The sequence below is a fragment of the Arachis ipaensis genome, chromosome B05, assembly GCF_000816755.2.
Source record: "Arachis ipaensis cultivar K30076 chromosome B05, Araip1.1, whole genome shotgun sequence".
NCBI lineage: Eukaryota > Viridiplantae > Streptophyta > Magnoliopsida > Fabales > Fabaceae > Arachis > Arachis ipaensis.
The window spans coordinates 136601721-136615784 of record NC_029789.2 but is presented as its reverse complement, the minus strand read 5'-3'; the positions used below and the strand labels follow the sequence as shown (position 1 = coordinate 136615784).

Below are 14064 nucleotides of genomic sequence, written 5' to 3'. Positions count from 1 at the left end.
CCTAAATAAGAAAATTTATTACTAAATGGAAGTCATTTTTATTATAAATATATAAAAATAAGTTTAATAAATTTTTTAATTAATAAAGTCTATAATTTTTTTTCCTATTATCAGTTTTAACTGTATTATTTTTACAGTATATAAATAATAAATAATACAATGAAATAAACAAACTTGTTATTGGTAGTACTAAATTAAAGGTACTTTATTAAACAGTCATAAAGAAAAATCAACTTTGTGGAAATATAAAAAAGAATTTAAACATTATAAAGATCACAACAAATAAGGGTGATTTTTATAGTGTTTAACACGAAACTGTTGCTAAACAATTATGCGTAATATGACCAATTTCCGTCAAATTAGCCACAATTATTAGAAACTGCAGCCAAAAAACCGTCATTATCTGTCAAAATTTATAACCAATTTGGGTTAGTCGAGTAATCAGCTCACTCGTCCGCTTAAGCAAGTGTCGGGAGTTCGAATCCCGCCTTGTGCATGCAGCAACTCATTGGCCAACAACAGACCTTTAAATGGAGTTCAGATTCGCGACGGATTAGTCCTTTACCTATTGGGTTGGGAGATACCGTGGGCAACAAAAAAAAATCTGTCAAAATTAATGATACATTACAATTAATTTTGATTTTAGAACAAAAAAAAAAAATATTTTACTGTATTTTATTATATTTTTTCTTTCTTATTCTTATGTTTTATATAGTTATTATCAACCATAATAATAAAATAAAATAAAAAATACACTATGGAATATTTAAGAATTTGAAGTGTTTTGTGTATACAGGACCATTTTCGAAAACGGCGGTGAATTACAATGCAGGGTGTAAGACACCTATGACAAACGTGGTGCAGGGAGTCTTAATGGCGTTAACACTCTTGTTTTTGGCACCACTATTTGGATACACTCCTATTGTTGCTCTCTCATCTATTATTACATCTGCCATGCTTGGACTCATCAAATATGGTGTCTTTCTTCATCTCTTCAAAGTTGACAAGTTTGACTTTCTTATTTGCATGGCTGCCTTCTTAGGAGTCATCTTTCTAACAATGGATCAGGGCCTTATGATTTCTGTGAGTACTTCAATTTCTTCAATTTTATATTCTTGTTAGAGTAACCGTTTAATTTCATATATAGAATTATTGAACCATGTATTATCTCAATCTCTAAATTTAAGTTTTAATTAAAGCTAATTGTATAATTTCAAAAAATTATATTTTAATAGATTTTTAATTTTTTTGTTGGTCAATCATTATTAGTTTACTATGGTAAATTTGTCATTATCCATATGGCATGGACTAATATTCTATAATTGTCACCACTAAAAAAAATCACTTTTAGCGGCCATTTATTTTTCTTTTATTGGTAACTAGACATTAGTCGTCTTATACTTTGTCACTAAAAAATTTTAGTGACAATTATACAATTAGATTGATAGTTAAATATAATAGTAGTTAAATCATAATAAATTTGAATTGATATCAAGTGGTTTCCACTTAAATAAATGTTAGGGTTTGAATATAGTCTTGTGTAAATAACAACAAAATAATTTCAAAAACCAACAACAAACCCTTTAAATGGAGTTCTTTGCAATTTTAGAAACTAAAGAATTAATTTTAAAATTATATGAAGTAAAATAAAATATGCATAAATTTGTATCTACCAATTAAGTTAAACACCAATCTTCTCATTTTCTTAATTATGAATAATTGATTCTACTTAGACATAATTATAATTATTTTATCTAACTTAAGTTATTGTTATTCCATATATGAAATGAAGATTGTACTGAGCCTTCTTAGAGCACTCTTATATGTGGCTAGGCCTGCCACATGCAAGCTTGGAAAGTTAGATGACTCTTCAGGTTCATATAGAGATGTTGATCAATACACTCCTACAACAACATACCCAGGAGTTTTGATTATTCAACTTGGTTCCCCCATTTACTTTGCAAATGCTCTCTATGTCAAAGAAAGGTAAATTTTATATTAACAGTAACACTATTAATTAATAGATGATAGTTTTACTATTTTTTAAATATCGTAAAATATAAAAATATTATATGCACACCAAAATATCCACCAACTCAATCACTGTATATTTGTGTATGAATATATATATTGTTTAAATTATTTTTAATATATTTATATTTTAATATATATGATTGCTCAAAATATACATTTTTTTAAGAAATGGTGCATATTTATTAAATTTATTTTTTCTCATCAAGTTTACTTTTATATTATTCAAGAATAAAAATATTTATAGAAAAGTGTTCTAAAAGAGTGTTACAAACACAACACTTTTATCAATTGTCACACCCCTACAATAATACATCCATGTTGAATCTAAATTTCTAAAATCTGCATTAGGATTATGAGGTACGTTAGAAGTGAAAAAGATTCTGATGGAGTTGTGGAGCAGATCATACTTGATTTTTCAGGTAAATTAAGATATGGAAATTTATTATCCTTACAAGATTGATGAAAAGACCTAAGTTTTTATATATCCTTATTTTATTGACCCATGGTAATTATATATTAAAAATTCACGTACAACTAAAAATTTTCAAATATACAAAGAATAATGTTATTATAATAATTTTGGCTATTGATTTCAATAATATGCTTGAGATCAACGACTAAAATTACTAAAACACTAGTATTCTTAGTATATTTAAAATTCTTCCTATAGTTTTATTATATTTCATTACTTATCATCTTGTGTCTTTCTCTCTCGTAGTGATTTTTACAATGAATCTTTAAAATATGTAAAAAATAAAAAAACAATGTTTTGTAGAAATACTTTTTTTATGGTTATTATTATTATACTCGTAGATATCATGTAATAATTCTTAATTTCCTGATTTTATACGCTTATGTAGGAGTAACATCAATTGACATGACTGGTATCGAAGGATTGCTAGAGACTTATAGAGTATTGGAAAAGAATGGAATTCAGGTACAATATAGAATTAAACTTCTTGGACTATATATCTATATAGCTAGATCCTTCAACTTGATTTATTAAAAAATAAAAAACATATTATATATATCTATATATAATGTTTTTACTTTTATTTATTTTCTTTTTGTAGATGTTAATAGTGAACCCAAGACTTGAGGTTATGGAGAAGCTGGTGGCATCCAATTTTGTAGACAAGGTTGGGAAGGATTCATTCTATCTGAATTTGGATGATGCAGTGAATGCAACTCAATATTCACTTCGTTCACTCAAGACCAATAACAATAATATTAATGAAGACACAACTCATCAACAATTACCCGATCATCATGCCTAATAAAAGTTATTAATTAAGTAGGAGGTTAGAGCATAGAAAATAAAATAATGATGTGTTTTAATTCGTTTAAAGTAGTTGAGATCAAACTTCGTGTATGTTCATCGCTTGTACAATTAAAAATTTTTAGAGAAAAACAACCTAGTTGATAACTAGAGTAGTCTAGATTGTCAAATGGTGTATCAATATTGTGGGTCAAGAAATGTGAAATATCCACCTTTAATTTATTCATACATTGTCACATAATTTTGTTAGCAATGTTTTTTTCTCTCTCTAACCTATTCTACAAGTCAAAAATCAACTTGTTTTGGATCTGAAATTACTATATGCATAAAGTATAATTCGAATATGATAGTTTTTTAGTTAGACGAGTGAATTGATACCAATCAAAATCAGCAAATTACTAAATTTCAAATTCAAATTTTCAGGCGTTGAAGCTTTTTTTTTTTTCCTGGTAGTTGATGCATTAAAATTCTGGGCATTAAAGATCGTTATAGTGGTTTTAGACTTTTTGTTGAAATCACAATTTGTTTCAATTTTTTTTCAGAATTTGTTTCTACTTTATTGAAGGATAAATATTTATTCTCTTATTAGGCCTAACAAAAGGCCCATAATATGTTCAACGGCTTAGTCCAAACAAGATCCCCATAGAGTCAATTAATCGATCCTTACCTTTCAGCTTTGAGCCCACAAGGCCTATAGCAGGAAAACATGAAGCCCACTACTGTAGTTTCAGTATCATTTTCTTGAAAACAAAAATTCCATACCAAAATCCTAATATGAGTTTTTTTTTTTAATTGATTTGGTTTATTTGAAATTTATAAATTATGAGTTTTCGTTTTTGTTGTCAACGATATTTCAGTTTGGTAGGTCAATTACTAATTTGTTGCAAATCAAAATCTTATTTAAGGGTTTGTTGCTGGCCAACGGATTATTGCATGCACAAAGACAGATTCAATCCTTGACACTTATTTAAGCGAACTAGTGAGCTAACCATTATACCAATCCAAATTGGTTATAAATTTTTTTTTTTGTCATACATCCTAACACACACATACCCTTCTCTCTCCATGGTTCCATATAACCACTTTCTAATTATAACTATGATTTAAACTCTGATGCACTATCTAGCAAGGCATATACAAATGTCGCTAGATTACATCCTTTTTTTTTTTGGTAATACTAGATTACATTCTTAAAAGCAGATACTATATAAAGTGGTAAATAGACTGGGAGCAGTATAATTGGGCTTAGCCCAATTAATAGAAATAAAGTTTGATAATTGAATTGGTCGAATAGTCAATTTACTCGTCCACTTAAATAAATGTCAAGAGTTGAATTCTGTCTTGTACATATAGTAACTCAATAACTAGTGACAAATCTTTAAATAGAATTTAAATCTGCAACAGATTAGTTTTTGAATACCGTAGATAACCATTAATGTCCAAAAAAAAGAATAGAACTTATAATAAGATGTTGAATTTTAATAAATACTCTTTGTTCTCGGTGGTTTCTCTCTAATTTTCTCCTTGATCAACCATGCTTCTTCCTTATCACACACTCATGTTATAATATTCATCCTCATTCTCTTTTATTCATATATCAACACAATCACATTTGATGGTTATCAGTGGCTAAGAGAAGGGGGTTGAATCTTAGCCCCTTTTTGCTTGATAATACTTGCTGACTCTTGAAACCAACTTTGGAAACCTTTTGTCTTTTTATCTCGTCACTAGCCACGAGACTTTTTTTTTTGTCTCGTCCCTAGCCACGAGACTTTTCTTTTTGTCTCGTCACTTTACACGAGATATTTTTTGTTTTTACTCCTGTGCAGTAAAAACAGAAATGGAGTAGAGAAGAGAGAAAATTACACCCAAATATATCCTGGTTCAGCTGCTAAGTGCAGTGCAGCTTACATCCAGTCTCCATCACAAACATGATGAAATTTCACTATAATCTTCCTGATTACAATCTGTAAAGTGCTAACCCAACTTACAAGGGGATTCCCACAAAATCATGAAACACAACATAGATGAACAAAAGAACTCTAAGGACATCTATGGCTTTTTATTTTAATTTTGCACTCTCTGCCTTTTTTCGCTCTATGGCTTTTTCATACAAACCTCACTGTTTGCCTTTTTCCATGAGACTCAAGACATGACAAAATTAAACAGAAAAATACAAAACAGAATATATTGAAGGAGAAGAAAATCTGTAAGCTTAGGTAGCTCTGAGAATCATGTGCCTTGCACTCTCACTGCTTACTTCTAACTCCTTGCTCCAAACAGTGGCTGTTCTCTCTTTTTATAGAAGAGGGAAGCCTCCACTTTTGAAGCCAAAAATCAAGCCAACTTCTTCTCCAAGAAACAGATCCGGTTTGGCCACACAGAGAGAGAAGAGATAACCATGCAAAACCCAACATGCAATTACCTTTAGTCCTTCCTTGGTCATCACCCTTCATCAATCCGAGCGCTCCATCCTTGGCTTGCTCTCCAAGATGAATTTCTGGCCCTTGATGCTTCATGATGATGATGGCTTCATCTGCTTCAATCTCTGCCTCTTCCATCACTTCGCCACTCTAGCTACTTCCTGTGGTGGTTGAGCAGAATCAAAGACAAGCCATGCCTCCAAGAATCTCTACCTTGCTGGCCGAATCTTCTTCTTTCTTTTTTGAGTATGAAGAGCTCGAGATTATCTCACCAAATCTTACTATTTTGGGTGAATATCTCAGCCACAGCATACTTTTATTTTGTTATGTTTTCTTGCCATCATTGAGATGGTCTTGAGACGTGCTCCATCTTCTTTTCGGTGAGTAGGTGTAGCTTCCATGGCTTCTTGGATAATGACCGAAAGAGAAGAAGGAAAGATGAGAGAGAAGACACAAATGAATGAGAAGTAATTAAATGAAGTTAAACACTTGAGTGGAAAAAGTTGCTTTTACTTCCCTTGCTTGAGTGGCGTGCTGCAACAATAAATCAATCATGTCACTCATTTTCTTTCTCTCATTTATGTTTCCAATGCTATCAAGATGAAATTTGAAATCCATCCTTAATGAAAGTTGGAATCCGTTGGAGAGCATAAGGCAAATGATAACATTTGCTTTCATGATGGATTTTGGATCAAACATTGGATCACTTAACATAGATATTGGGCTTGTAATAATAAAATCAATTTGGCCCATTATAACAACTAGCTTCAGCCACAAATTAATTTGGACATTCAAAGCTAAGTTAATAATAAAACACTTGGGCTTGTTAATTTTCTTTTGTTTCGACCCAAAATAAATTCAGCCATACTCATCATGTATTCTTGCATTAAATCAAGACTGAGTATAATTGGGCTTGCACCAAAATTTTATTTTCGGCCCAATTAAAATCTGCATCACAAAATTATTAATTAACATATGTTAAATGAAAATCAAATTAATAATATTGTGATTAAATATTTCAATAATGTTTATTCATCATCAAAATTAACTTGGAATTTTCCAAACTCATCAACATTTATCAATATACACACAAAAATCACAATTCCAATGCTTAACACAGGGGATTAAGATCTATGTTTTTTCAATGGTGTTTTCGTTGAACACCATGACTAGTCTTCATTTACATTTATCAAATCTATAATCATAATTAAACCTATATTCATATTTACCACAGTAAAATCCTTAATTTTTATCCTTTCACACTCAATCGTGCTTGTTACACTTTCTATGTTGGGGAAGTAGTATTAGGTGAGGGATCATGAATGATCCTTGCATTTGATATTGGAGGGTTGTCATTATTTGGATCATGAAAGATCCACTTATTATAGCATGGATATATATTAGAAAGATTAGGCATATAAAAATGAAAAGTAGTAGTAAGATTATTTGGGGTTAGAACAACGAATTTTAAATCTTTATAGTAATACAAATGAGGAGCTCACATGCTGACGCGGCACTCATACGTTGAATCTGAAAGTTTATTTGCTTACGTGTCGTCACTAAAAATTTTTAGAATTATATTTATAAATTATAAATTATTATTTGCTTAGTTTGTTATTTTCAAATTTTAAATTGTTTGTTTAGATTATTTTACTTAAATTGTTATTTTTTAAATTTTAGATTATTTTATTTAGGTTGTTATTTTTTAAATTTTAACACTATTTTATAAAATTTTGTTTTTTTTTAAATTGCAGCTACATACGTCCTTTTACATATATTTACGTTGATTTAGAATTTTAAAAATTATTAATATATTTATTTACTTTATCTGTAAGCCTCAATTCAAATTTAAATTAAAGTCAATTAAATTTAAAAAAATTTAGCTATGAGCCAACTATAAAAGTATAAGTTATGGGATATGTATAGCACCACAATTCAAAGTACATCAATCATTTTCTCTACATATATCCAAAATCTAAAATTTTTCTACTTATTCCAATGGCTGTTATTCACAAAATTGCAGAAATCAATCCTACCATTGACAATTTGTGTGTACGTGTTCGAGAGATACGATTATGGATACTACCAAGTTACAGAAATTCTCCATTGCCATACTCAATTGAGATGGTCTAACTTGATGAAGACATGAGTTTTCTACTAATATTTTTTATATTATTTTAAATTTATATTATTTATATTTTAAATTTGTTTGTTTATCCCCATTTAATTGTTCTTTGATTTTTGTTTATCAATTCTAGGGAGGAAAAATACACGCTTCAGTTAAGAGGGCTCTTGTGTCTTGATTCATGAATTTGTTAAGAGAAGAAATATCTTACCAAATAAGATATTTTGGTGTTGAAATTAGTGAGGGTAACTTCAAGACTACACATCATGAGTATATGGTTAATTTAAGCTAACATACCGATGTGTAGAGACTTCCAGAATCATCAAGTATCCCACGATATGGATTTAATTTTGTTAGTTTTGATACTCTCAATACTCCTGGGTACGATTATACCTATTTATTTGGTAAGTTTATTGTTTTAGAAAAAGTATAATTTATTTATAAATTTATTTATTTTGTTGATAATTTCGGCTGTGTTTTTTTCTTAACAAATTTATTGACAATAATTTTTTTTATTTTAATTCATTTTAGATATTATTGAATATCTTGCTGGAATTGGGAATGAGAGTACTCTTGAAAAAGATGACAAATCTACTAAATACACTATTATTGAATTAGAGATTGATGATGAGTAATCATATATTTATTTTTATAAATATAAAAATTTTGATATTCTCATATTTTTAAATTGTTATTTTAACTTATTTTATTATGAATAATTTTATTAATATTATTAATAAGTAACAAATGTATCTTAACTAACATTAAGCTTACTTATTAAATATTCATACTTATTAAGCTTTTTTTGTGCACACGCGAAAAAATAGCAGAGAGTTAGAAAGAGGATAATTACGATACAACAGAGCGGAAAAATACACTTACACTTTTGCTCAACCTAATTGATAAGACCTCTCTCTTTATCGTTGAAGTTCAAATATTTGATAATCCATATTTTTCACCTTCTTATAAAGTTAAGATGACTGATAATGTGAACTTCATAAATAAATTCAAAAAGGCTCACCCTATTCAAATTGTGAATACAGTTATAAGTGTACTTTTTATTAAAAATCAATTTTTTTCTTCTTTGATCATTAGTAGTATCTAATTTATAAATAATACTTAATAACTAATTATAATTTTAGGATATTGACTACATCAATGGTTTGCTTTCAATTTCAAAGGCATCCACAATCATTGAAGGGAAAGAAGTAAAAGGTGCTAAAGTATTTGCTCAAAATAAATTTTTTATTTGTTTATTTTCTCAAAGTTAGAGCTTAATTTTATTCAAAAAATATTATTGAGATAAAATCAACGGTGAGAAGGAAGTCTTTAATTTAACATAGTATTTTGTACAGAATTTGTTGTTTGAATTCTCTAATGAAATTGCGGACAATGATGAATTCGAAGTGTTGAAAAATACTATTACACCAGCCAAGCAACTATCCTCGGAGTCGGAAGATTCGGAGGTGGAAGGAGATACCTCAATTTGCAAGAAGATCAAGATTGAGAATGAAAATTGAGAATTTAGATGCACATGTTTTGGAATCCTTTTTAGAGTCTATCTAATAGAATAATACCAAACATATGTTTGTTTTGGTGAAAACATTATCTTTTCTTGAGTTGTTATTTCTCTTTTGGTTCTTTTCAATCTTTATGTTTAGAATTTAGAATTTTTTTAGATATAAATTGAAATTATTTGATTATTACTTATGGTTTTATTTCCAATTCGATTCACATCATTGATATTTTGTTAATTTCTGATTTAATATTTAATGTCATAAAGTTATAAATTTTTCGAATTATTGTTGATACAATTAAGTTAGTTATTAATTTTTAATGTGTACTTATTTTAAAAAAATCTAATTCTAATTTTTAATTAAAGTATTATGTTTAAAATTTTAAATTTAAATTCAAATGTAATTTTTTTTAATTATTAAGTAAGCAATTGGGTTTGAGAATATTTTTTAAAAATTTATATAATCTATAAGCAAATATGCTAATTATAAAAGGTTAAAGTAAATAAAATTACCAATCTTATTAAAATGTGAGGTTATTTATACTATTTAAAAGAAAATTTTAATTTGACAATCCTCTATATTTAATTCTGTTTCTAATGTTGTTCCGACAAAATTGAATTAATTTAGTATTTTAAAAAAATTAAATATTTTTTCTAAATTTACGTAATTTATAAGGTTATTGATTTTTAAATTATATTTAATTTTATTTATTTTTATCGGCAAATAATAATATGATACTATTTATGATGAAACTAAAAACTAAGGAATACAACTTGGACATTTTTAGCTTATGGAATACTATATGAGAGGAGAAAAGCTTTGATGTGCTTTTGTTAGGACTAAACATGACTGATGACGAATTGAAAAACCTTCACTTTATTGAGATTGAGAAGATACTCAATAGCAATGCGAGATCCTTAAGAGACTATCAATCAATGTCATATCCTGAGATGTCTGATGTTCACATTTTTTAGAATAAACTAATAGAGGAGGAGTTAGCATATGACACAAATGAGTTGACTCATACAAATTTATATATGGAACAAAAGATGACTCATGAGCAAAGGTTAGTATTCGATGAGATACTCAATGCTGTTATTATAGACTGTGATGGTTTTACTTTGTTTATGGGCATTGTGGGTGTGGTAAGACATTTATTTGGAATGAAATTTCTTCTGCTATTCAGTCTAGAGAAAAGATTGTTTTAAATGTCGCATCCAGTGGAATTGCATCTTTACTCCTACCTGGTGGCAGAACAGCTCATTTTGGATTTTCAATACCCATTACAATTACTGATGAATCTACTTGCAACATCAAGCATGGCAGTTTGAAGACTGAGCTACTCATCCAAAGTAGCTTAATAATTTGGGATGAAATTCCAATGCTCAATAAAATGTGCTTTGAAGCACTTGATCGGACGCTCAGGGATCTTATGTCAGTTACCGATCAACATAAGACACATCAACCATTTGATGGTAAGGTTGTTATTCTAGGAGGTGATTTTAGACAGATACTTCCGGTGATTCCGAAAGGGAGTAGATACGATATATTGTCATCAGCTATTAACTCATCCCATCTGTGGTCGTTTTGTAAGCTTCTGAAATTGCATACAAACATGAGGCTTCTAATGTCTTCTTCGGATTAAGATGAAGGTGAAATGAAGAGATTTGCTAATTGGTTACTTGATGTTGAAAATGGAAATATTGATTTTGTTGTTGGTGATGAATCAGAAGTTGAAATTCCAGATGATCTATTGATTACAACTACTGATGATCATCTCTCTCATTTAGTAGACTTTGCATATCTAAATTTGTTGCAAAACATGTCAGATTACAGGTTTCAGAGTAGAACAATTCTTGCACCCACGCTTGAGAGTGTCGAGAAGGTAAACGATTTCGTCTTGATAATCTTTCCAGGATGGAAAAGGAGTATTTGAGTTCTGACACAACATGTCAAGCTGATGAGAATGAAGATGTACAACAAGAGTGGTTCACACCAGAGTTCCTAAATGACATCAAATGTTCGAGACTACCCAATTACAAGTTGACTTTGAAGTTAGGAGTCGCTGTAATGCTACTGTGAAACATAGACCAGACTTCAGGTTTATGCAACAGGACAAGATTAATAGTTAACGAACTTGGCAACAACGTAATTGGAGTGACGGTAGTGACCGGTAGAATATTGGAGATAAAGTGTACATTCCAAGAATGAACTTGATCCCTTCAGATTCAGGATTGCCATTTAAGTTCCAACGGAGACAATTTTCATTAACAATATGCTTATCAATGACCGTTAACAAGAGTCAGGGTCAATCATTATTATCACATGTAAGATTTTACTTGCCAAAATTAGTGTTCACCCATGGACAACTTTATGTTGCTTTGTCAAGGGTTAAGAGTCGCAGTGGTTTCAAGGTTTTAATTCTGAATGAAGACGGCAATCCAAAGTCATCAACAACAAAGGTCGTGTTTAAAGAAGTTTTTAATAATATTTAAGTAAGAATAATATTATTTTCATTTTAATAGCATGTTATGATTTACACAAGTGTCAAATATTTACTGTAGATATAACTAATTTATCTATAACTCTGTTTTCAAATTTGAGATGAAATGTGTAACAGGGAGTACAACATCATATGCCAATTGCTTTTCTGATGAAGTTAGTAAGATACTAGGTTGTCGATAAATTTTTATTAGCCTTTTGATATAAAGTTTAGTGTAAAATTGACGTGCTATTATTACAGTTATATATGTTCTTATTTTTTTCATGTCTCCCTCCTTATGGTTCAAGACTTCAACCTCTTCCATTTGCATTTTACTTTGAATAAAGATAAAACAGCATATTCAGTACGTTTATTATATAATGACGATGATAGTGTTATATTAAACTCGAAAAATTTATGATTATAAAATATTATTTTCGATTTAACTTGTCAAATTTAAATATAAATTCGTGCATTGCACAGATTTAACACTAGTAGCTAATATAAAGACCAAAGAGCCAAAGAGCGGTGACCCAAGTGATAAACATTTGAAACATATACAAATATGTAAATTCAAGCTTATTATTATATTTCGTCGAATTTTTTGACAATAGTATGTAATATGAAAATCTACAAATATTATCGTTAAATTCATAATCCAACACAAGATTTGTTGTTATGTTTTGCGTGTAAAAGCATCTAAAATGGCACTCATGATCATTCCATCGGTTATATCGTAAAAAAATTTCATGAAAATTGCCAACCAAAAAATTATTTTTGCGAAATTATAACCATTGGATGAGATCTGGTGCAAACCGAAACACATAATTTATATTTAAAAAAATATTATTTATTATTGTTGAATTTTGCGTGAAATTTATTCAACAGTAATTATTTTTATTTTTTTAAAATGTGAATGATCGTCGAAACATTACTGTCGTATTTTGTGTCAAAAAAATTTGACGATAATGATAGCATAATTTCGTCAAATATCTTGCTCTTTTCTATTAGAATTTTTCGATGGTAATATTTACAATGTTGGCATTGAATGTTATAAATCTGACGGTAATAAATTTTTGTCGAAAAATTTTTTATGGATTAGTTTCCAAAAGTAAATTCGATGGTAATAAGTGAATTTTTTGTAGTATTATACATATATCAATTTAATATTTTAAAAGATTCAAGACCTCAATTTAATTTCTAAATTACACAAACGTAAGTTATATTGATGAACTTTTTGTTAATTTCAAGTTGATGTTAGTTGTTAGTTAGATGGTAACCTGTGAAGTAAAAACTTGTCACATTTCATGCTCTTAACATGTCACATACATAATACTTAATAGTGACATTAGCCATTTGTACCAAAAGAACGTTAATAGAAAAACCAATTTGAACTACGTTTATATTTTTTATAAACTAAATAGACTCCAGTGTGATATTTCAAAATCCATTTTTAACATTAACCCATTTTTTCAGATGAACTGAAATAATCGTTATCGACTAGAAACTTGTTATTGAAATTATATAGAGTAAAGTATCGTTTTTGTCCCCAACGTTTGGAGTAAGTCCTATTTGTGTCCCTAACGTTTAAATCGTCCTATTTGTATCCATAACGTTTATAAAAGTGATTCAATGTTATCCTACTATCAATTATACTAACAAATCTGATTATAATTTTCAATTATTCTCACTTGGATGTATTCATTCTCAATTAGGTCTCACTTGGATGTGTTCGATTTTAATATTATACCCACTATTTGTGTTTAGATTCAATTATGTCCCTAGAAAAGTAAATTATGTAAATGTTGTAGGAATTAGTTTCAACATTTGATGAGCTATTTTTCAGAGTAGCTAGATCATCGATTCTATCCCAGACATTTGTATTCTAACTTCAAGAAGATATTTTTAAAACTCAAACTAAAACACTCATGATGTGTAATTGACAGCAGGATAACATTAAATCACTTTTATAAACGTTAGAAATACAAATAGGATGATTTAAATGTTAGGGACACAAATAGAATTTACCCCCAAACGTTGGAAACAAAAACAATACTTTACTCAATTATATATGTTCCTATCCAAGAAGATGTCCCATAAATGAGAGGGAAGGACAAGTTGGTCCCTTTATCTTCTTTTATGTACGTGATTACGTGATCCATCTCTTTTATACTGTATTTACAATTTTACATTGCTTCACCTAA

General features: G+C 29.0%; 2 protein-coding genes across 6 annotated transcripts in view; both read left to right on the top strand.

Moving 5' to 3' along the window:
• The window catches only part of LOC107644355 (probable sulfate transporter 3.5), a 10400-nt gene extending 6837 nt beyond the window's left edge, over positions 1–3563 (top strand). For 4 of the 5 annotated variants that reach the window (XM_021102944.1, XM_016348193.2, XM_021102945.1 and 1 more), the window contains 5 exons: positions 797–1083; positions 1793–1986; positions 2383–2453; positions 2895–2971; positions 3108–3563. In XM_021102944.1, coding sequence (XP_020958603.1) covers positions 797–1083; positions 1793–1986; positions 2383–2453; positions 2895–2971; positions 3108–3311 — 833 coding nt within the window. In that variant the 3' untranslated portion in view covers positions 3312–3563. The remainder of the gene's footprint in view (positions 1–796; positions 1084–1792; positions 1987–2382; positions 2454–2894; positions 2972–3107) is intronic. The other variant, XR_002347418.1, reaches the window with a different exon arrangement.
• Positions 8838–11023, top strand: LOC107641255. Its single transcript, XM_021124005.1, has 4 exons — positions 8838–8912; positions 9004–9084; positions 10353–10523; positions 10565–11023. Exons 1-4 carry the CDS (start codon positions 8838–8840, stop codon positions 11021–11023), a joined length of 786 nt encoding a protein of 261 aa, XP_020979664.1.

Bases quoted from the DNA above. Each gene is read 5' to 3' on its own strand.
- LOC107641255 (XM_021124005.1), top strand. From the start codon at position 8,838: ATGACTGATAATGTGAACTTCATAAATAAATTCAAAAAGGCTCACCCT. The intron at 9,085-10,352 runs GTATTTGCTCAA...CACATTTTTTAG, and splicing joins AAGAAGTAAAAGGTGCTAAA to AATAAACTAATAGAGGAGGA. The intron at 10,524-10,564 runs GTAAGACATTTA...TCTGCTATTCAG, and splicing joins TTATGGGCATTGTGGGTGTG to TCTAGAGAAAAGATTGTTTT.